This window comes from Rhopalosiphum padi, chromosome 1 (genome assembly GCF_020882245.1).
Source record: "Rhopalosiphum padi isolate XX-2018 chromosome 1, ASM2088224v1, whole genome shotgun sequence".
In the NCBI taxonomy this organism is placed as follows: Eukaryota; Metazoa; Arthropoda; class Insecta; order Hemiptera; family Aphididae; genus Rhopalosiphum; species Rhopalosiphum padi.
In genome coordinates, this window is record NC_083597.1 from 64,203,824 (window position 1) to 64,230,815 (window position 26,992).

Sequence of the window (26,992 nt, forward strand, 5' to 3'; positions counted from 1 at the left end):
ACTATTATTTATTTTAAACAGAATAATTGATTTTTTTTTTACGTTAGTTTAATTAAATGTATCTATTGCCCGCCGTTTTCTAACATGATATGATAAAAAAATATTTAAATCAGTTTGTAATCATAAGCGAAACTTAGAAATTGTCATTAGACTGGACCACTAATGCGAGAGTCATTTTGCACTTATCATACCCAAAAGGGTGAATGGCGATAGGGAACACCAATGTTTTTTATTACAATACAAATGTATAACATTATTAATTATTGATGTTATAAATCTAAAACTGTATCACTTTTAATTTAAACTTAAATCTTACACGTGAAATACAGATACTAAATATATTTTAAACATTTAAACTATTCTATTTATTACGTACAATTAATTTCTCAAATTTTTTCGAATTTTATACCTAATTTATTTTATTATATTAAAGATAATACATAAGATAAATACAATAATACGGAGCCAATTAGTCCAGGCCATTACCCAGTTGGCCCAGGCCGTTCCGCACATGTTTGTAATAGTAATAAGTAAATACAACAAGTCAGAATTTTTAAGTAGAATCGTAAATACATAGAAGATAATATTATGTATATATTATATATATATTTATTTATAATTGCATAATTTTATAATTTATACGTGTATATTATTTTATTATTATACAATTGTATTTTTAGTTTTTACCATTTTTATTGTATATATTAATGATTTAGATGGATGCATTCTTGTGTATTGGAATATCAACTCATGTTATTTCGAAATCTACATATTTAATTTAGATGTTCTTCAAGGGATATTTTAAAAACCAAATTTTTTCTTAACTGAATACTAAACTTGAACGATATACAAACAAGCTTAATATTCATTATGGAATATTTATAAAATAAATACTTCATTTCAAGTGCTCTTAAACATTTAAAATTTAAATGTGCCTATTGAAATACAATAGAACTAGGCCGAGATATTAGGTTTCGGCGCGTTTATTTGTTATTTTCATATTTTACAGAATACACGTACCTTACAGGGCTTATTCTTTAAAGAAGTTATCTCAACATATTTTTCATTATAGATATAACACAGTTTCTCATAGCCAGACTTTTGTATAACTTCAATAATAGTGGTGCACTATTATTATAATACACATATACATTATACATGTTATCATTGGCAATTCGTTGGCCATTTTTACGGTCGATTTAGGGTCAAAAAAATACATCAGACGGCGTTGGTTTCGTTTTCGTTTTGCTCAATCCAGGTCACACGACAAAATATCACGATCCTCTTCGAATCGTTACAATATAACCCTTATTGTGCTGTTATTATTAACATTCACGTTCTTTGCTCGTATAAATTTGCGGTGTCCTTGTAATGCTTCTGTAAAAAACAAAAACAAAAAACGATTTTTCAAAAAACCCTTTCCTTATTAATATAGCTGCCATAAAAAAAATGTTTTGTCGCACATCTATACAGACGACACAGTTAATTGCCTATAATGGGTGCATTAAACTTTATTATAGTCCGTCTTTTAAAATATTTAACGCGGTAAGCTATATAAGTGATTAGTGGGCGTACTAACGATTCAAAAAAAGAGAGACTACAGTTTATTTAATACGATAACTTCTAAATGTTTCTCGTAAAACTGCCGCTCCATGGCACGCATTGTCATAAATCTCTAAGTAATATTGATCGTTCGAAATCCATCACAGACACTTACAGTATATAAATATATAATATTTTAAAATATAAATATATAACTTTATAACACACAGCTACGGTGTAATATTGGCAATAACTTCAATAGTTTTTTTTATTCATTTTCATTTTTGCCTTCTCATCATGCAGAGTGCGCAGATGGATTAGGAAACCATCGTTGTCAGTTAAAAATTTGTTTTTTATTTCGTTCCAAAATCACGATCAATTGGAGTGGTCCAATTAAGTATAGGTGAATAGATAATATTCGTATTTACAATATGAATCATTACGGTCACTATATTGCGAATGTATATCTTTTGTTCTGTTTTGTCCGATTCCATATTGGTATTTATTTTTTCGGTCGGTCACTTTTTTTTTTAATTTTACAACACGGTACAAGATGTGTAATTGTTACGCAAAGACAAAATTGTGACCCTGAATAATGAACTATAAGTCAGTCAGATTTAATGTCGTAAGGCAATAAAAATGTACATATTACACGCATTAACAACAATAACAACCACTTTCAAACACACTTCATCGTATACAATAGTAGCATACCATATTTTACCCAGGACAATCGTCGGATGCATATGGTGTGTAATGTGTATACGAACACGCAAGACCCGAGTATAAAATAATGTCTTCTTATTTTATAAATAATAATAAATATACAAAAAGAAGGATACTACTTTTAAGTTTAGACTGTGTGTGCATATGCACAGTCAGTATATTATATTATTATAGATCTCTATAAGAGAGCAATTGGCTTCATTTATCATCACGAACGAATTGGGTTAAACTTAAAAATATGTGTAAACTCTTTTTCCTGTTTATTTTACGATTGTGGTGCGTACGCTGGCGTATATTGTATATTATGTTTGGCGTTTGCCACTAGCTCTTATCGTTCACATCACCTAGTTTGCCTACTACAACCATTATATATAAAATTTCGTCAAAAAATATAATATACCTCTCACGGTCGATGATATTGTATATTATTGTTGTGATTTATGTGAATGTTTTGTAATAATATTATTTCAGTTTAAAATGAGAAAATTGCTAAAACGCGTTTTAACCGGATATTCTCGTTAATTTTGGACAGTTTTGGATGTTAAACGAGTTTAGTAAACAGCATTATATGAATAAAATTATATTACAAATTCACAATAACGTTTATTATTTTTATTTTTAACGGAATGATTTTATTTTTTAATCTTCTGTTGCTCCAAGTGTAATATCTTTATTAGTGGCAGATTTAAGTACACTTTTGAGACTGAAGTTTTTTTTTTAAATTTTACTTGCTTAATCTAATTATCTAATTAATGTATGTTATGTTATATAACAATCAATTATTAATTTCTATAGTACCCATACCTAAATAATTAATTCACAAAACATAATTTTTACAAGCCCAATTATTTGTTTTTCGTGTTGTATTAAGATATCATAATTAAATTTATAATTACCATATATAAAAAAAAAAAAAATTAAAATATAATAAAATGTATGATTTCCAAATATTCTTATTGATATTATCACTTATAGATCAAATAGATTAACTAATATGCTAAACTATTTCTAGAACTTAAAATAAACCTTATTTAAAAGTTATTCGCATATGTAATACCTTGACTTGTAATTGGTATACATAGGCGGTATAGTGTATACATTGTACACATTATAATTGATAAAATTATGTAATGAGTATATACATATTTACATTATACCAAAAATTATTTTATGCATTTTTTAAACGACTAATACGACAAACATGGCTTTTCCTAAGTACCTACCTATAAGTGACTGACTCTGTGACTTCTGAAACATATAGTACATTTTCATATAAATATTTAATAGTTATGGTTAACTGCAGTAAATAATAAGATTCATCAAAGGACTCATTTGCAAATTATTTTAAGAAAATTATAACAACTATTTTTTCCCTATAACAACAGTTTCAATTTCATTGAAATTTCAAAATTAATTGTCAGTAATTTATAATAATTGTATCAAAATTTTACTGCAATATACTCGAGTTTTTTTCTTTTCAGATATTTCAGCGTATTTATAATAATTATTTAAACATATACCTACGTTAAATTGTCCGAATATAATAAAAAAAAATATTCCATTAAGGTACAAACAAATTACAGACTATGCTTAGTTTTTTGGTCAAATGCATAATGCGTATAAGTAGGTACGCTATACGATGTAATTATAATAATATAGTGACTACAAAATTAAACGTCTGTGCCATTAAAACGAATTGCAGATAGCAACACAACAGTTTTAGTTGTTGTTCCAGGAACTTGATCTCTTGCAGTCGTAACTAAAACCGTTCAGAATATAATTTGCCATAAGGAAAATTTCTGTACGATAATACATCTAACTTATATATATTAATCGTGTACATTTGTACCTACGTACCTAATGCGTTATGGTGGTATTCAAACGTACACACAATATTTATACAATCGCGAATACTATAGTGTGTGACGCATACCTATATAATTCTACAACATGTATAGGCACAATAATAATATACATTTATTATATTGTAAATTGATTAAACAATGTATCGGTTTCAATATTGCCGATCATCATAATATATCTTATTACTTTCATAATGATAATAATAATATAAAGTGTACGAGCTAGAGTCTGCGGAGGTGTGGTGCAAACGCATTTTAATCCCTGAGGTGCCAAATTGATGTACTTACTGGTATAGTATAAAATACATTAGAATATCCATCTACCCATCTGGCCCACTGACCTAGCTAGTGCTAGTTTTGGGGGTAGGACGACTTAATGTGCTGTTAAAACAATCACTCAGATGTAGTCTCCGAAAAATAGATACGAGTAGGTACAAAAAACTATAGCTAGACGACGGGAGTTTCCCGAGTGCGTCTGAAATAAGGTAACACCAGAATGCGTCTCAAAAAAGGTCATATTTTTGACATAGCCTTAGTGCGTCCCAGTCCATTTAGAGTTACTCAGGGTGCACCACGAGGATATCGAGGAATAATCAAATATTTCAAAATTGAATATTCCATAACCGAACAAATAAATAATCATTTTGGTGCAAATTACAAATTCTATTTTTGACTATCTGAGGGTGGTGCAAATTACAAACTCCCAACTGACTTACACACCAAAAAAATTTTTTGATTCTTATTCATGATAATATATATATTTTAGCTTGTACCCTTAAATTTGAATGAGCGTACTAATTATTTTAAATGGTTTTTTACATATTTAAGAATAATTGTATTTATTTATTTTTTAGTATATCTATATAGGCTGGTGTTTAAATGCCATTCTTTTGATAAAAAGTCTTGATATTTTATTATTTTGAAAGTGATTTATGTGGTCTTTGATGTATAAAATGTTGTTATTGATAGTTCTTCAGGTTTTCTTGTTGTTTATGCGGACGTTTGGATTGCTATTTTGGTGTCGATTTGAATTTTTTTTAATATTTTCAAAAATGTATAGATGGTGTGTATAAAATAACGAATCGTACTTATGATGAAAACTTTAACAAGCATTTGTTGTCCTTTCAGAACTAAAAAATTAAAAACGGGGAGCATTCGGGATATCCTCTAGATTAGCTAAACACTGATACAGTTGCGGTGCTATACTTTTTATTATATACTATTATAATATATACGAATCCTGCAAATCTACTTATACATATGTATAGTGTATACCTACATCAAAGTTCTACATTTCAGTGAATTATTATTTAATATATATTATGTAAACTTGTGTAAGGTTAATACATTTGCAGCGTACGTTTACTTGTTGGTATCTCGGCTCGTCTGTAAAAGTTCTCTGTAAAAAGTCACTATGAAAATCTTCCCCGTTTTATCTGATGATATCTGCATACAGCAATATTAGTACACAAGTAAAGTATACACGCTGTGTCAGGAACGAACATTAAGTCCAATGTTATGAACGGATTAATAACCAAAAGCTGGTATAAAAGAATAGAAATTTGATTAACAAATCATATATTCTTTTGGCCGGTCGTGCTCTACGCGGTTATATAAATATATTTTTGCGTATTATCGGTCACGCAGTAACGTCAAGACTATTTTCAAATCTTCCACGACGATAGCCGATATGTATGTTTTTGTTCGTTTGTTAGATGTGCCTCACAAAACCACACTAATCTGGATACTGTACGTGGACCGTTCTTTTTATACAAGTATTTTTTATAAAATTTTTTTTTTACTAACCGCTGAAACGTCAACAGCGTGTAATTCGCGTGAACATGGTACACCATATCTTATATTCGTTATAGTACGTTCTGTAAACTATAATATTATGTTATTATGCTCATGTATGCGTTATTGCGTGGACGTCATGGGGCAGCAATGGCGGCGTCGCCGTTCTGTAATAAATAATTTCGTCGGTCGGACGAATTTCGACGACGATATGATAATAAATATATACATATTATATATCATTATAGTATATTTATACACTAGATTCAAGAACTGTGCAGGCGTAGAATACAATGCAAGTGGCGCGCGTGTATCCATATAATAATATGGCATTATGATTGTTATTATTATTATTATCATATAAAATACGACAAGTAAAAAAACGAAAAACGAACCGAAGAAACCGACGAAAGACGTGTTGGCAATCAACACGTGTGCGCGTTTCTACATATTAATATATACTACCTATATAACATAATAAATAATGATATTCTGTAGTAGTTGGATCGTCAGCCGATTGTAATTATAATTTTTCTATATCGCAAACACATATATATATATATAATATTATTATTACAAATCTCGTGGTAGCCGTATCTATACATATTATAGTTATTACATACCTACGTATTACATATATATCATAGTCGAACGTGATTTATATAATATACGTCTTGTGTTGCGGAGCGGTCCGACCACAACGTCGGACAGTGTGATTTTTTTTCTCTTCCGTAGTCTTGGAGAATTCAAAAAGAAAAAAGGTTTTCGAAAAAAAATCTACTCTAAAACTCTTGACCATCGTGTCGCTTGTTCAACTATTGCCACGTTCGTCATTACAATACGTAAGATACATAATATATTTATTTAAATAATCCATGTATTCTGTGTGTCCCAAAAGTATCTTCATAGTAAATCAATATCTAATATTTAAATTCTGTTTTTTCAATAGAAATATATGAAAAATTTACGATTTAAAAGTATAAATTTACGAAAAAAACCCCGCATTTTAATAAAATATTTTGATTTACCATGAAGATATATTTAGGACGATACTGGACTTTTGGGATGTACTGTATTATAGTAACTAGTAAGAATAAATAACTTTTTATATTTTAAATCTAGTTGCGCGCGCCCGTTCATCTTTCACGCGCCGATACCGGTGATCTTTTCTGTTACATACATACATACATACACTGCAGCCGACGTTGCGTGCTCTCATCCAGCACATTATATAATATTTAGGTACAGCATTTATGGTTACCTATATATAACGTCTTACAGATCCGGTCGGTGGAACACAGTCGGAGGACCTTATGGGAAATTCGTGTCCGCCGATGACGACAATGCGTGCGTGACCGCGACACGTCCACTAAAAAATATTATATACAGGGTGATTTACTATAAGTATGCATGCATTTCAATTTTTTTCCATAGTTATAAATTTATTTAAATTTAAATTTTTGCGATTTTTAAGCATAATATATCTATACTTAAGGACCATACTTTCAAATATTAAAATTTTTTTAAACAATCTATAATAAGTGTTAAAATATAATATAATAAAACTGCTCATTTATTTTTTTAAATGTTTATGTATTCAAATAAAAATAATTGTAAAAAGTAGGTTTTGAGTTAATATGGTAAGGATAGTATCTAATCCTTAGATCCATAAAGTTAAATATTTAAAAATAAAAAATTGAATTTGAATTTAGATTCAGCTAAATGCCCGAAATAATATCTAGATAATCTTTTTAACAATTTACAAGAAAACTTTGTATTTGAAAAAAAAATAAGTTGTTGCACAATAGGATACTCTTTAAATAGTATATAAATAAGAATTAAGGTATTTAAAAATACGGTTCATTTAAGTTATAAATAAAGGTATACTTAAAAATTCAAGAAATCAGTATTTATATAAATTTATTATTAAAGGGTGTACGCATACCCGTTCACGATGAATCGCGCTGTATACGCGCATATGGTGCAAAGTATTTAGATACGCATTACCATCATTCTGTTACCTCTACATCACTATATCAACCTTCGTTGTGGCATCGTCACGTCTCGTTTCCGTACCAGCACTACCAGCTGAAATTTTCGATTCGGAAATCTTTTCGGAAACCACGTCCGCAACTACATAATATACCGATTGTACCGTCGTGTCTATATATACCAATGTACGTCTGTATATACGTACATACGATACGCGCGTGTGCGCCGGAATGTAGGCGTATAGGTATTCTATATAATATGGTTTTCGATTTTTTTTTCACTCTCACGGGATCGTGATAATTATTTTTATGTTGTTCCAATAGAGTTTAATATCACGACAGGCAATTTACATTTTAACAATGCCTCTAACGACTTATATACAACCTTAAAAATCGGAATACCTTTAGTAAAAGTTATGTACTATATATATACATTATAAACACAGAAAAAATTTTTTATTCGTTACCAGTCCAATTTTCGTTTTGCTACATTTAACTTTAATTTTATACTTGAGTTATCGTTTTAATATTTTTAATAACGTACGTATTTTAAATTTATTTGATACCAACAACGATGATAATAAAGCTCTTACCACTGCAGTCAAGAACAGAAAGAAATATTCTGCAATGAAAGAAAAAAATGATGATGCTTTTAGAAAAATGCAAAATTGAATTAAATTTATTAATATATTAACGATATATTATTGGTATCTATATACTGAATTATTATGCATGGAAATTAATTAAATAACATTTACACAAAGTATAATGAAAAAAAATACATTTTAATTTTAACACGATATCAGCTTAAATATTTAGTTTTTTCGATAGACCCGAAGGAAATATAGTATATACTATATACTATGCGGGGTCTTGTATATGTGTCGGATTATCATGAGAACTACTGTAGTTTTAATTCTTAATATATTAATGCAGGGTGGGCGGGTGGCCAAACTTATTTTGGTCACGATCTACTAAAAATATACTTCACCTTTGAGGTTTAAATTCCATAGAAAATTTATATAATACATAAAAATTATACAAAAAAAACTTATAGACAATTTGTTCACTACAACTTCGATTAATTTTCGTGCGCGTGGCTCTAAAAATAAATTCTAACATGATCGACTTTTAAATTGTCCGCAATCGACCGTTTGGCTGTATAAATAATACGTAGTTAGTAGTTACATATTTATACATATTATATAGATTAGATTCGGTTATTATAGTTATCAACAGTAATTAGGGAACGTTTGGGGATCATAACCATTAACCACCTATCTAGTAGCTACATATATCTTAAGTCTCCACCCTTGATGGCCACTGTATTAGTAAACTCATACAGCCGTACTAAACTGCGTACACGCATATATACAATAAATCTTATTTACTCTCGTTTATATCACCGGAGACGAAGAAATTTATGTTATTATAATATGAGTATACTGCATAGTCCAGGCGCGGTTCTAGGACTATGTTTTTGAATGGGAAACAGTATAGATTTATAATTATAGGTTTTAACTGCGAATAATATTCCTCATTTCCTCTCCTTCTTCCCACACATTTTTTTAAATATAATATTTATGCTTATAGTTTCCACAAATACCTTAAATATTAGGAGTAGGTACATTATAGTATGTATAGCTTAAAATACCTAATAGGTATAATAAAGATTTTAAGTATAAAAAATAGAGTAATCTTTAGTTTTTAAGTAATTAAGTGTAATTATATTTATTTAAATATATTTAAATTTAACTGTCAAAAAAATAATTTAGACTAATTTTTAAAAAAAAAATAGTAAAGGCTTATTTGAAATTAGATTCTTCTGTTTTTCATGCTTACAAATACTTCAAGGGCAGCAGTTGGATGTCCTAATAATTTGTCTGCGTTTTCTGTATCAATTGATAATAGTATAAGGCTGCTTAATCGTGAACTCTTCATAGCAGATCTTAAATGTCTTAACATTGCGTTAGGATAGGTCAAATAATAAAATATCTTATTTTTGTATAAAAATTACATTTTTAATATAAGCGGCATCATAAATTTTGGTATGGGCAGCTGCCCACCTTGCCCATACGCTAGAACCGCTAGTGGGACGTACATAATAATATAACACTGTAATATTATACGAACTATTCCTTTGTTTGGTGTTTTTCCTTCGATAAAATTCGTATATTAATACTTTACGTGTATACACATACCTTGGAAATAAACGTCTTCGTTGAAAAAAATATATATCAGTCACGCAAATACTTTATATACATTATGCGCGAAATCCTTGAGAACATTTTAGGCATAAACATAGTACATAGTTTCGGTATGAGAAAAAAATTTGGGAAAACAACGTGTTTTAGAACATTTTTTTTATTGATTATTAACGCGTTACAAGTAAGTATTATACCGAGCTCTATAATAGATTAGAATATGACATGAAGGTTTGGGTTATTGTTATTATAATTGTTTTTATCAATTCGCACTATACCAATAATATTACAGAAACGATGATTAAAATAACATATTTTATATTAGTACCTATTAATAATACTAGTCAATCTTCGCAGATTATACGAACCTGTAACGTTGTTTAGTTATTATTATTATATCTGTGGCATACGACTTGGGGTTAACAACGGTTTTCACGGCATGCAGGATGTAAACAATATCCTCTCAGGCACTGTAGGTACCAAAATTAATGGCTTCGCGAGTTGCGACCTTAGCCAAATATGGCTGTCAAGTGTGCACATCAATCCTTCGTCAGTTGTATATAACAAAATGTATAGCTTCGAGTTTGTTTTTTTGCTGCAAACCGATGACCCCCATCATAGTAAATAATAGCCGGTGTAGGGTTTTGTGTTCAATAATGTTTTACGGTCCATTCATTTTATGGTCTCTTTGGGTTCCAGAACGTTACAATATATTTTATCTGAATTACTTTCTACGGGTTTTTTTTTTTACTTTCGACATTTTTACATTCCATAATTTTTGTTTTCAAGGTTCTCAGACCGATTCTACTTCCACGAGAGATAATAGCTCCGTAACTTAAGTATATTTTATTTGTAAAATATCGATGTGGCGGTATAATAATACAAAAATCCGAATCCAAAATTTTGCAAGAAGATATACTGGTTAGTTTTGTTTATGTTTATATTTAAAGTCTAATTAAATATAATGTATACATTATACAAATTTCTGAGTGGAGTGTATACTAGCTAAAATAATAATTTAAGTGTTCAATACAAGTTGTAAGATATTTCGACGAATCTGATTTCTGGTTAATGATTTATTATTACGTGATCATTTCTCAGCTTCAAACGTCAACCAACCGCGATTCTTAATATATTGTCTACTTGATTGTGTACATTTTCTAAGCTACTGACAAATACAAATACCTATACATGACATGAACACTTAATGCTGTATATTATGAATTAACCAACATCACTTTACTTGCCTAATACTAATGGTCAATTAAAAGATTTCGTAACTTTATTCATAATGTTGTGAGAAACTATAGCGCCTTCTCGCGGTCTCGAAAGTTGGAACACGCTCAAACCGTCAAGTGACAACTAGGTATAATTATGCGCGATTACCGAAACTAACCAACTCGGAGGCTTCACAATCCTTACACATTTCACCTAGTAGAGTTGACCGCAAAAAATACGAAATCAATAAAACGATATTTTGTTTGTACAGGTACCTATATATATATTATATATCATACATTAAAAAAAATTCAAACATATTATATTATGATATTGTGATCTCGATTATCATATTTCACCCTCAGCGCAACGAATTCGACCACTTTAAAAATTCTGAGTAACCGGATACGGTTCATGTACCTATTATACATAATTTCATATATATATGTATAATATATATATAGTTTGTGTAATATATGCATCTCAGACGTCATGTCGGGAAATAAGACCTCTTTTGTGTACAAAGGAGACTGTCATATTTTTTTAAAGAACGGTTGAAAAATAACCTTTTTTTTTTTTGGTGCTAAGACGTATTATTTAAGAGTGTTAAACGTGTTTAACGAGCCAAAAGAAAAAATGAAGATCACACGTTTACACGACGGTAAAACACGTTTTTGATATTATACACTGCAGGATTAGCGTCCGATATGCACATTTTTTTTTCGGCAAATATATTATTATTACCTACTATATCTATAATCTATATACCTACGTATAGAATAATATTATTTATCGGGATATTCGCCGGAGTACCTATTACTTTCGTGTGTCGTGTGCCGAACCGTCCACTCGAAAAAAAGTACCGTCTGTCGTCGTAGGATACGTAGGTATCCTTGAGATTCTTGTACGACACGAATGTCTCTCAAAAAATAATATAGACAACGGCATACCGCGCGTAGAATGTAGTATAGTAGTAGACACAATATATATATGTATATGCATTTACACGCACACAATGCAGCTGCAGTCTGGCGTCCTTGGCAATTTCGGTGTATAATATGTATAATGTATATACTATATAATATGGACTATAACGCCTAGAAAAATGATAGCAACTAGCTATATATAATAATGTAATATAAGCAGGTATATGACATAATATTATCTAGTTGACAACATTTCACGTGTGACCCGACGAATGGTACCTACACATTATATATTTTAGAGGAACATGTAATTGGTTATTGATATACCAGATACCTAAATATATACAGTTTACCCGTGGAGAGAGTGTAAGTGTCATGAACACATAAAATCTCTGTGAAAATTTAATCAAGTACAATTTTTTTTTTACAATAAATAACAAATATTTATTAGTCTTTTGGAAGGTAGGTACATCACTTTTATTTCCAGTAGGTACTAGATAGGTATACCTACTGTTTATATAATATTATGCATGGCTAATTTTGATATTTTGTTTTTGGATTATTGTTAGTTTAATTAAGACGAAGTGTTAAAAATGTTAAAAGTTAAATCATAAATTTTCTATCACTTGCGTATAATTTTAAGAATATTTGAGTCTGGACCCTACTGTTATGTATATATTATGGTTCATGGCCGAATAGTTTGAAATAGAATCGGTCTTAATATATTAGACAAACAACGAAATTATGGATTTCTGCAAGATTAGGTTTTATGATTAGTGTAATATGGAAGATGTGCAGTATTATACTTCGACTTACTGTATTATCGTGTTTGATAATGTTTGCCACTGTTGTCAAAAAGCTTGTACAATCCGCTCTGACGATATTAGTATATATTACATTATTTATAATAATAATTAAGTCAGTGTATGATATCTCTGACCAATTACACTAATTAACAGTGGCGGCTTGTATATATTAAATTATTAATACTAAAGAATATGAAAAAAATCAGTTTTTAATTGTTCAATTCAAATCTTTACGTCTTTTGATGACAATTTTTTATTTAATATTTGTTATATTTTTACTAATCTATTTTATTTTGCTAGACTTTTTATCTAAGTATTGCAATATCCTTATGGCTTATTGTATTGTAATAATATAATGTAGGTCGATACTTGTTTCAAATCGTTTTCGTTCAATAATAATAATTAATAATTACCCTTATCCGAGTGCAAGATTTATGTGACTAGATATAGTGGTTTCGATAACGAGGAGTTGTGCGCGACACTTGTTATTCTGTATACCTATTCATAATATTTAAACGCGCGTGTACAGTTATTATCGTATGGACCGAGTTGCAAACAAAAGCACATTATTATAGTTATTGCCGACGTCACAGTTACACGAATTCGCACTAATTCGATTATATCCGTTGTGTCGACTCTTATGCTTGTTTTTCGTTTCTTCATCCGGTTTGCTTCGTGCAGCAAGCTGACCAATCACGAAATTTGTTATAGAGAAGTCACTACTATTTGTGCAAGTCCCCGTATAACAATATTATAACATATTGGTTATATAGATGCCACAGCAGTTGTTGTACATAGAGATACATCCGCACCCGATAAAATTTCGGTGCTACGAATTACGATTGAATAAGAAAGAGTACATCGTACATATTTCATATACGATAACTATATTCATTAAGTACCTAGGTATATACTTATTGATGGGATGGTATATATATTATATAAATATAAAAAAATGTATTCATTTAAATATATAAGTCATAACAATAATATTATGAATTAATATGATGATAAGATGCACTGCTATATCGCCTATAATTTTAACGTACCTAACCGTGAGAGATATTTGGACGATATCGATTAAACCAGCGTAGCCGTAGCGTATACATAATTTTCGTATGAAAAGGGATGGGTTAGATCTCGAGAAAACCTAATCTATATTACTTATGTACCATGTACGAAAAAAAATGTTTCTATGTATATTATTATTATTATTCCCTGAAAAAAGCCCAAAGAAAGGACTAATATTGAAATATATATACATATTTATGTATTAATAATCAATATTCCAATCGTAATATTACTAATAAATATTGCTGTATAATAAATAATATATTATAGTCAAGCTTTGTTTTTTCATCGGGAATAGGATTTTTATTTGTATTTGTCATGACGCATTTACAGTTTACCTAAATTGTTGTAATTAATGCGCGCTTTATTATTTGTAATATTATTTACTACCGATAAGCGTATTAATGTCTTTTATTTTCTTTATAGTGTTATATTTGAATAAATACCTACTTAAATCACGGTAAGTTCAGGTCAATGAGTTTTTATTATTCGTTTTGAACTTTAAGAATGAATTTCAAATCTCTGTACTACAGTTTACGTTTTAAACGATTCACGGTTTTTTTTTCATTATTAAGCGACCGGAAATAAAATATATATAAGTCGTAAAATACTAGAATTTGTATCACGAGTATAAACGATAAAGACCAATTTATAAGCATCCGTGACTTATCGATGTCGAGCACCGTATCATACACAACATTTTCATTGTATACACAATATAAATAAAACAACTCAATTGAGTCACGATAATTCGAAGTTGAAGAGTGATAAAAAAAAATCACTGCGAGATAATAATATGTAATACAAATAATTTTATAATAATTATTATAAATTATAATATAAATTCATGACGATGATTTTAAAAATAATATGGTGACTATACAATGATTTAAATATTTTAGTAATTTATACTAACCTTTCAACGTTTAATAACTTGTACATATGGGACACACGAGTCTTCTCAGTGGGGCCCAGTATTTCATTATATGAAATTAAAATTAAATAAATAAATATATTATCAAAAAATAAAATAACTACTAGATTCAATATTACATCTATTTTATATTGTTTTAAAACAATTTTAAAGACAATTATAGCCTCAGTAAATACACTTTAATAACTCAGAATCTACTATAGTTTGAATTTTTTTTTTTAATACATCGAGATTTTCAAAATAATTACCTTCTTAACAATATTCACAATAAAAAAGGTTGGTATACTCACTTGAAAAAAAATGTTGTATCGGCACGGTACATCATTCAAATACCAAATGCAATTAAAAAAATTAAATAATTGAAATAGTACACCCTAAGTATATTTAAAATACCAAAAATCAGAATCTGAATAAATTTACTACTAAAGAAAAAAATAGGGGTGAGTTTTATTAATCACCTGCTGTATATAAAATATACATTTATGGCCTGCCGCAGGACCACGTAACTATACGGTAGTCACGTCTCCGAATATTATTGTACATAGGTACAATCATAATATTGTGTATCGTCCTCTCGACCGCACCACCATCATCGCAGACCTCTCACCGCCGCTACTTCCATTGCAGCTTCTATATATGGATTGAGCAGCGGCGGTGGTTGCAACGGTTGCCGCAGATGACCTTGTCAAGGCCCAAAGTGCGTTGACCACACATTTACACCTGACGACCGTAATGATGATGGACGATGGATATATACCCATTATATATAGATATACCCATAATAATCTTCACCATTCCACGCCGCCCGAAACGTCATAGAAAGTATTATGCGTTTTTGTGTGCGTGTGTGTGTGTGTGTTTGTGTGTGTGTGTGTGTATGTGTATGTTATACGTATTAGTATAACAACGCTAAGACGAAAACTTTAAAAACACTCTGTTGCTGCACTGTTATTGCTGAGCCATCATGACCAAAAACAACACGCACGTTCCGCGACGTGCAATATCCTCACCTATATATTATTCTTATTATACACACAGAAATGTTTGATGCGTATATAAAGATACGCGCGTGCTTATTACTATCGTGTACCCGTTATATTTTGTACCTGTTATACATATAGTGTAATATAGGTACCAATGGTGAAAGACTCCGAATCCAGATTCCACCCTTTAGCCGTTTGTATAGTATAGTGTATTCTGTTAATAAAAACATTTTTATAGATTATTTTTTTTATTTTATACCAATCTAGGTATTATATACGTATTTACTTCATCCATTTTTCGAAAACGTTGATACTTGACCATATATCTATTGTCATTATTGGGAATAAAAACAAATCATATGAAATTATGTATTTAAGTCTGACGAAACTAACCGTGTGTTAATTTTTGGCTAAAAACTGCTGTACGCGACACGACGTAATTATTCTAAATATGCCCTGATATTTTTCTTCGTACAGCATATTGTAAACGATGTAGAGAACCTAAGAACGTCCTTATTAGTTCTAATTTTCCTTTCAGCGCACAGTATTGATGGAGAATTCTTTGAGAGGAAGTCACACCCACATGTGTTGTCTCCGTCTTATACACGTACGACAATTTTACTCAATTTTGGTTCTAGAATAAATATACCTATTATAAAATTTAAATAAGTTTTTTTTCCATTATTCCCAATATAACGCTCGTTATATCGTTTAGAAATAGCGAACATTTCAAAATTTTAATATTAAAAAAAAAATTTATTATCTTGCCCTCCAAAATATTGTCATCTTTCAATTTTATAATAAGTATATTTACTCTAGAACCAAAATTGAGCGAGTTCTACTCAGACTGCGTAAACGTGTTTGGTCTATGTCGTACGTGTGTAAGACGGATCCTCTTAAGCCAAAATGATTTACAAACATTTAATGTGACCAGTCTGGATGCTTTTTGACTATACTTCGTATGTTGTAGTGTACTACCTATTACCATTGATAATACGTAGTATAATAGTATATTATTATTATACAATTAATAATCAAAGGTACTACTGATTTTACTGCAAGTTCTATACCATAAAACCAAATAGTGATCATTTTTCAGTCTTCACACTTTATAGATTTTCGTATCCGATACTCCGACTGGAGTCGCTAAGTCTTCATTAAGTAATATTTTATACTCAATAAGTATCAAATGTCTCAATACCTATAGGTATTACACCAGCTGGTAAATTTTATTCAAATTTACCTGATCGTATGATTCGCATGTTATGCCTATGTACGCATTCACAACGCCTGCAGAGTGTAGACCACACGCACGTGGCGTAACAGTGATATATGTATTTAATATACAAAAGTAGGTGGAAGTCGTGGTTGCATATAGTTTATAGTATTTGGCGGAGGACTAAATGCGATGGTGGCTGCAGAAGTATTATGCTATAACAAGATCTAATAATATATTGATTAAATAGCACGTGGGCAACTACGTACCTACATACGCTATATTATGTAGGTATCGTATATTTGTATATTATATATCATTGCGTACACATAGACCGCTTGTAAACCTATATACAACTTGCATACTATAAATATTAATATAATAACAATATTCCAAATGGTATTTTACAATAAATCTCGTTGTCTAATAAATTGTTCACGACTCGTGTTTTTTCCATAATGGCAAACGTCCCGCGACCGAATCGATGTCCATTAAATCAACGTGTATTGGAAACGAATGACCGACTTTCGGTGTGGCGCTGCAGACATAAAGGAAACAGAAAGACTGCGCGTGTTGCTGCGGGTGTATAGGAGAATGAAAGAGAGTGAAAGACAGAGAGAAAGAGAGAAAGAGTGAATGAGAAGGAATGAGAAAGATAGTGAGGGAGAAGGTCAGATTATTGAGTTATATATTATTACACAAACACCTATGTTGCAAAAATATTGTGTGTACAATGTAATGACAATAATGTATCAAACGGCGAAGGTTATGGAGGAAAATTACAGGCGCCAAAAAAAAAATTAAATAATAAAAAAATAAAAAGAGAGAAAAAAGACTACCTATATCCAATATCTTCACGAGATTTTTGTTTGACAATCGAGCATGGTATATACCTATATGTTTCGTGTCCTAGTATTGACTATTATATAAATCCGTATTGTCGACGAGTCGCGATTGTACCATGCTTATAATTATGATTACACGAAGTTGTGATTGCCGAGTATCTTACGAAAATCTCCGAGATTTAAGAAACATATACGCACGGGATTTGTGCTACATCGAAAATTGCGCACGCCCAACGCGGTATATGTACCTAGAACATGATGTTATCGTATTCCGATATAAAATAATGATGTGCTCATCTTACGAAACGAACTATAATAGGTTTGCGCGATTATTGTATATTTTGTCTACGACTATGATAATATGCGATGTATTCGTAGATATGTATGCACTTACATACTTATAAATGCATTTCTGAGCAATTAAAAATAAACCGGCAATAATATATATTTATATATACATATAGGTAATGTTATAATATAACACAAATGTGTAATTGAGAAAGAAAATACGTAAATGAATTCACTATAATTATATTCGTTTTTCACCGGATTGAGAGCTTTGGTGGGGGGATAGAAATAATACGTCATTACATCAGTATAATATTATGACCGTTCGTTCGACTGTATATAAATATATACATACGACTATTAAAATTAAATTACTATCTCCACGTACACATATATGTATATATAGTAAATATATTTTGCTATATTCTATTAATTTCTCAATAATAACGCATAGAGTCTGCAGTAGGACTGTATTGCACTATTGCGGGCTGTATTGATTGTTATTCGTGTTTTTGCAATCGGACATGACGATCGCGAAACATTCGTCGTATGTTGATGCTGCAATGAAATGATGACCGGTTTCGTTTAATACTATTATTTATATACATTATAATATGAAAATTATTCGTCTATACCTACTCTACACTGTGTGCACTTGTCTACTATTTTATTATAGCCATAGACGTATTTTACATAGGCACGAGCAGCAGTATTTCAATTAATTGTATTTTATATACATTTTAAAGTTTTTTATGTTTTGAAGATGTTCAAATTACAAAATAATTAATAATAACTGATATTTGGAGGAATTATCCAATGTCCAGGACAAGCAAGAATTACAACGTTTTTGAAATTCGTGATTAATATAAGATTTTATAAAGTTTTTCAATAACTAATTAATGTTTATATTATATTTATAATATATTGCATTTTTCATAATTTATTATATATATATTTAAAGTCACAATATTTCGTAATAATCTTAAAATTTAAAAGTATTTTGTATTTGAGTGATGTATTTTTCCCATCCCTAAATGTATATCCCCCTATAGATGTTTTTTTTTGTTTTTCATCAAATTCTACGGCGGCGGTATCGTTGGTTCTGACAAAAGATCGAAAGAAGTTAAAATCGATCAGTCGCATACTGCTGTTTATTATATACACGTGAATATGTACTCAAATACACGTAATTCTTAAGCCGTGACCTCGCATTAGTTCTGCATTTTTGACCGTCACTTAGTCGCTAAATAGTATAACTTAAACAACTTAGAAGAAGAAAGAAACATTTTTTTGTACTTCCAATACTGCGTTGTGCATAAAACTAGTTATATAATGTTTAATCTATAAGTACTTATCTATTATAAACATACTATAATAATCAATATTTTTTATACTATACTATACATAGTTAATTTGGAATGTTATATTTTATGTTCAATATAGTGTGCATTACTTAGTTTGTAGATATACATACAAAAGGTGTGCGAAAAGATTCGTGTATAGGAAAACGTATAATGATAATATTATATTCAACTACAGTACGCCGGTAGGTAGTAGGTACATATATATATATATATATATATATATCATATTATATAATATATATATTATGTATGACTTCCAATTGTACGTAGTATTATATTTGAAACTTTGAGTATATACTCGTCCTCGAGTTTAATTCAACTGAACGGCCGATATTATACTGTATACATGTAAGTATGGCTGCCGCTGTGGCTGTATCGAGGCCCGAAGCTTCGTATAAGTATAATATTCGAAATTAAGTATTACCTTTATAATATATATGCACATATAATATATTGTAATAACTCGCGAACGTATTTCGTACTGCAATACAGGTATAATATAGAATCCCGTCACTCCCTCTCTATAGATAGCATTTTTGATACTCCTATAATATATATATACACAATATTTAATATAATATCTATTTTGCGTGTTCGATATAATATATAAATATAAGTAACAAGTATATAATAACGGTTGGTACTCTAATTATTTAATCACAAGTATTATAAATCCGCGTGACCTCGAGCTGTAGCGAGAAATATATCTACTAATTATACGCCCGACGTGCATGTTCAGATGCGTGCATTACCAGCTATAATAAAGTATTTACCTATATACATTATATAATATATATATAAATAAGATACTATGCACATTATATATAATATGAGACACATTGTGTCAGAATAGCTTAATACCCACAAAAGTATAAAAATTTGTTTTATTTAAGAAAACGTACAACAACATAAAATAATACGCATACGCTCCTAATTATATTAGATACATTTTAGAAACAAGTCAGTTCGGCCCTCAACATAAAATTGTCAGCTAGACCAGAGGTAGCGTATATCACCTAGGAGGGTCGTCAAAATTGTAAATTCAAATGAAGGGCAATATGGTTTTTCATAGTGACTGTAGTGACCGTGACTGATATGATGTGACCAAGACGATCTTACACATAGAGTAAATTACATTCAAATTCTGTTAAATTTATTAAATGGCTTAGATTTTGAATTTAGTGTTTAACTCGTTACGCATATTATGAATAATGTATAAGTATGTAACCTTTTGGTGGAGGTCGCCTTATAGAAAATCGAAACAAATACATTTGGGGTGCTCCACAGTGCTGAGTTAAAGCTTTTGATTTATTTTATTTTAAAACTGGCACTTAAATGATTTAATTTCAGAATACGTACTAATAGTAGCCTCAAAACAAGAAATTCAAAAAAATTCCTAAATTGATTAGTATGTTAAATATTTGTAATCACATTGCAACCTTCCAAATTCATATACGTATTACAGCAAAATATACACCTCTACGCACGATTTGTGCCTTTTTCTACGAAATCTTTTGCACTATATTCCGTTTCTAATAGAGTACGTTTTTATTTCCAGGGAGGATTCAAATGTCGGCGGTGGAGGTGGTGCAGGTGCGTTCACCCGCTGGCTCCGGGAGTTTAGACGTGAGACTTACAAGGTAAATGCTGCCGGAGGTGTATCAGGCGGTGGTGGCGGCGGAGGAACTTACCACAGTACTGTGGGCGAAGACAGCAGACGAAGGCACTCATTTAACGCGCACGACAAGAGCGCTCAACATCGGGCGGACCAAAGACTGCAGTTGCAGGGTAGCGGCGGCGGATTGCACGCCTCGCCGGTGTCCAAGACGCAACCTTGTAGGCGAGCAAACAGCACGGTGGTACCAAAATCCAGGTAAGCGGATAATTTTGAGTTTTCACATTATACATACTATGTGATGATTGAGCATAATAGCGTATATGCATACATGATTACATGGACAATATGGTTATTAGTGTTATAGAAGTATAATTAATTGCAGTGTATAATAAAATTTGTTTTAATCAATGTTCAAAAATAATTTATTTTAATATAATTCTTATTACCTAAATGATAATAAATATTACAAGTAGGTAATACTTACGACGGAATACTCCGTGTATAGCCCTGGCTTTATTAGTTATTACATGAAACAGTTCCTTATCTGTTATAATACTAGCGTATAGCCCGTATAGGTACAATAGGTACACATTAGTACACTGAAGTATCACTGTGTTTTTCCTTATATACATTGGTACGGCTTCCATAAATCCTTCAATCTATATAATGTATCATTCTTACATCATAAATGTATTCTTATAATATTATGACATGTAACATGGGTATAGTCTCGGATTTTATAAAAAAATAATTCTAAAATATAAATATACCTATTGAAAAATGTATATTGGTTTTCAAAAACTATTTTAGTATTAGATAAAACGATTCATTGTCTATTCAGAATATTTTATATTATTGTACGCGTCGTTTGTTTATACAAATGGTCCCTTACAATCGATGTATAAACTCCTGTTAGTAGTCTTATCCCACGTCACTACTTAATACTTATAATAAACACACATCGTAAATTCTCGCAGGACGTATACGACACGTCGCCACGCCCATCCTGTATATCATAATATGTTTAAAAGTCGATCCCCATTAAAATTTAATATGTGATTTGTATTCATCTCACTGATCGTTACGGTTTTTACCTCGAGGATAGTCGTGGTGTCGACGTTTTTTTTAAAATATTAAACATTATTTTACTGAATCTGCACTCAACAAATAATTTTTGCCACTCCTGTCACTCGATATAATATGTGCATACATTTAATTCTATAACTTTTATACACACTTATGTACACAGTATTACATGCATTACATATGTAATAATAGTGTTTTTATTATCAACATTAATCGTCAGTATATATAATATAATATATAATAAATAATAATATAGCCAAAATAATATGCAGCGTCAAAACGGTAACGGCCTCACAGAGGTGTGATGACCCAAAAAAAAAAAAATGGTTCATAATAAAATAAAAACGAACGTTCGTGAGATCTACATCGTGACCGGATCATCCGGTGCCACGTATACCCCCTATATACATACACACACATTTATAAATATGTGTGTGTGTGTGTGTGTGTGTGTATTTCAAACACCAATATATAGTTTAAGTACACGCAAAAATAGTAAACTAGGTTGGGAGCGTTATAGCCTTGAGCCAATAAGAAATCTAAGGGCTGCAACTGATTGATGTGAGCGATTAGTTAACCGGAACAATCGATTGTCCGCAACGTGTCACGTATACTGCGGCAACTTGTGAAGGCAGAAAAGAAAAAAAATTGTATATATATAATCACAATATTATTGTCCAGTTTTCCGTCGTCCTACTCGTCCATTCCAATTCCGATGAACACGCTTTGCGGATACGCCTGAAAATTCGTCGATGTAGTCAAATTAAAAATTCAGACCGATATTCGGCCAAATCGCGTAGTAATCGAAAATATACAATAATTGCTTTCGCGTTCCAGTAAGTTTTCCTAATATCTTTGACTTACGTGTATTATTATTAATTATCATTTATAAGCAAGTGCATTGTATAGTATATATTTTGTAGCTATATGTAGGTAGCAGGTTTCGGGGTTAATTACTTATTTACTTATATTAAATTATGATGTACCCGGGGCTTAAAGTTGAAAAAATTTCTAGGGGGGACTAATGTCTCCATATAATTTTAAGCGTTCCATATATATCATTTTATGTATAATTTCTAATGCATATAGTATAATGTGATGTGCAAACAATGATTGTATAACATACTCATCCCACTGTTAACCCTGAATAATGTTCAAATTTGTAATTTATTTCATGAAAAATTTAAATCACAAATAATACTACATTTTTAAGAATAACTAATCTTTTATATAAATTTAATATTTTGAAAGAGAATATTTTTTCTCATGGTAAAAAGTTGTAAGTAGTGGTTGTCTTTTAATAAAACTACAGAAATCACCCAGACCAAAAATATTTATATCATGAAAATGTAGTGTTTTTACTGTTTTTAATAATTAAAATTGTACAAAAAAAAAATTAAATTGCTTAAAAAATCACACATTCACATTTTACTTATTTAATATTTATATATATGTATATATTATTAAACTCTAATATAGTAATATCCATTAAAGATAATTTTACAATAATACGATTTAATTTACCTGTTGGCCATAACTTATTTTAAATGAATTATTTAAATTTTAAATAACTAAATACAAGTAAATAATACTAAAAAGTAAACATTATTCAACAATTATTTTTACATATATATCCATAATTTGTATTAAATAGATTTTATAAAAGTAAAATAACAATTGATAAAAATAAATAAATAAAAACCAAGATTTAATCTCAACAGAATTCTGAATTATATTGACTTATGTTTGGTTATGATTGAAACGTCCCGGCGTACCTTACGAATAATTTGTTAACGGGGACGCTTTTTAACCATTATTAAAAGTAGGTCCCTCTGCATCCCCCTTACTTTAACCCCTATAGTTGGATGTACCTATATTTAATTAATAATTTATTTGAACGACGGCGGTCGGCGGGTTGAATTTATTTTTACCTTATTTAAGCAAATAACCTTGATTATCTCAGTATCTATTTTTTTTATCGAGGAAAATATCTGCTAATTTTTATTGAAAATTCTTAATATTAATTTCATAATTGTTATTATATCTACATTCTATATATCATATTATTTCATCTGCATATTCAATTAACAAAAATTATTCAACATCATCAACCGTGGTCGATGTTTTTAAACAACAGTTTGATTAATGTTTTAAAATCTCTCGAAATCTGAACTATACGTATTTGAACTCTAGTTTGATAATATCTTGTACTTTGTTGCGATGACATGTGATATTTATCGACCGAAACCGAACGTTACTTCTAGATCTGAAGCATTTAAATCCCAACGCTCGAAGGTCGGGGTCATTTACCATGCATCCGGTTATACAGGGCTTGAAAAGAAAATCATAATATATTCGTATGAGTTCATTCGTTCAGGCGGTTAGTCACCATAATGGCTGAATGAACAAAAAATACAAATAAACACCGTTAAGACGGACCTTCCGGAAATATACCCCCGCTGTCTACTTATACACACCACCACAAAAAATATAAAAAGTAAAAATTTAAATTTGACTTATAACTTATTTACGACTGTCTATTTAAATGATTTCCGACACAATATGTTTATTTGACGTATTGGTGTATATAATTATATATGTTTGAGAGTTTGTATATTGAATTCAGGATAAATTAAACCGAGACATTTGGCAAATTTTGAATGACCATTTCAGATGAAATAAAAAACAATAATAACAATAGAATAGTATAGATTATAAGATATAACCTTCTGAAATAAATTCGTACTTAAACAATAAATTATCATGTCTATTTTATACGGTATGAAAAAATGTGGAAATATCAAATAACAGCATATTTAATATTATTTATGTCGTAAATCGTAATGATTAAAAAAAAATACGCTTTATATTTTTATCCGCACGGGAGCACTACCAATGTTGTCTAAATACAACTTGTTGAAATATAATAAATATACCTATATACTATATTATATTATACTACCTATGTAATACGAGCGACGGGTGGCGACGAAAGAGGTGACGTTAAATATTTTAAACTGTCAATTAGATACTACTGCAAAAGCGCATAATACATTTTATAATGTACATACAGCAATATAATACAATAATATATTATAATTATTATTTCTGCACAGAAAATACGATAAAATATAGGAGTATTTAAAGCCGACTCTCGATGTTCGACCACGTCGAATGAAAGATGATCGTATATTATAATATATTATTATTAATAGGTAAAAATGTATAAACGGAAATCGTTGTGTTCGAGGAACAAAAGAACAATAACAAAAATAGATGTATGTATTATATATATATTATATTACAGTGTATAATAATACTATATACCTATATAATGTTCCGACGCAGCTAATTTTATACCCGATTTCCGCGTGAACCATGAACTACCGCATTTACCTATATCGCATTATACCTAGCCGGTGTACGATGATGATTCGTCAGGCTCTTATTCACGGTGTCGTCCATTCGGCTCGGTTCGCCAATATAAACCGTGTCTGTCTATACCGTTCAGAACCATAGCCAAGATCGCTAAATACATCATAATACACGAGCACAGACTACATGTACATATTATAATATTGTATATACCTATAGTAAATTATATTAATATTACTTGGGCGTAGAGCTGTTATTGCGATAATTATGATTTGTAATATTTTACCATAAAATATTATTATTATATGTATTCGTATAAATAGTGTACGTATATAATAAGACGTATTTCGTATGAATATAATTATAGTAAAATAAGCAGGCAAACGTGATACGGTTATACCTTTACATACAATATATTATATGAGTATATGTAGCCATGTAGGCGTCGCGAAATTTGTCGAAAACCACTCGTGTCGTAAATCTCAGTAGTCGCAAAATTAATATGTTTGGCACTAAATGCCTACTTGAATTTCATTTTTTAAACGCATTATCTTGAACACGATTTTGACATTTATATGGGTAATGGGTAGGTATACCTAATGAATAATGTATGTACAGTAATTCGTCCACATTAAATTACGTTTTTGATAAATTATACCAGCTGCAGTTTAAGATGTTTTTATGTCTTGTCGTGTTAACATGTAAAGTTGACAAAATATTTTTTTTAATTTTTAAAAAATGGAAACAAAACATAATTTTCTCTTAATTATTATGACTAAACAGCTTGGTTATAGCATATTTGTATTATTAAAATATATCTATAATACTATGATAATATATGATACCACCTATATATATAGCCATATAGGTGGTTTTTGTTGTTGTACATCATCAAAAATTGGGTGTTATATTCAAAAAGTAAAATTGTACATTTAATAAAAAAACTTGGAATGATAATTATTGCCCCAATTTACACTATAGACTATATAGAGTAATACTCTATGATTTACACGTATACGTTATATAAAGCTAATGGCTGCACGGTGATTATGATGATGATCACTATTTTATTTTTGATAACATTTGAATATAATGATATAAAATACTAAATATATATATTATTATAATATCATTATAATATAT

General features: G+C 30.0%; 1 protein-coding gene across 3 annotated transcripts in view; it reads left to right on the plus strand.

Annotated features, from left to right (window-relative positions):
* Nucleotides 1-26,992, plus strand: part of LOC132917307 (protein Shroom) — a 184,405-nt gene that overhangs the window by 39,666 nt on the left and 117,747 nt on the right. For all 3 annotated transcript variants that reach the window (XM_060977997.1, XM_060977999.1, XM_060977998.1), the window contains exon 2: nucleotides 21,329-21,643. In XM_060977997.1, coding sequence (XP_060833980.1) covers nucleotides 21,329-21,643 — 315 coding nt within the window. The remainder of the gene's footprint in view (nucleotides 1-21,328; nucleotides 21,644-26,992) is intronic.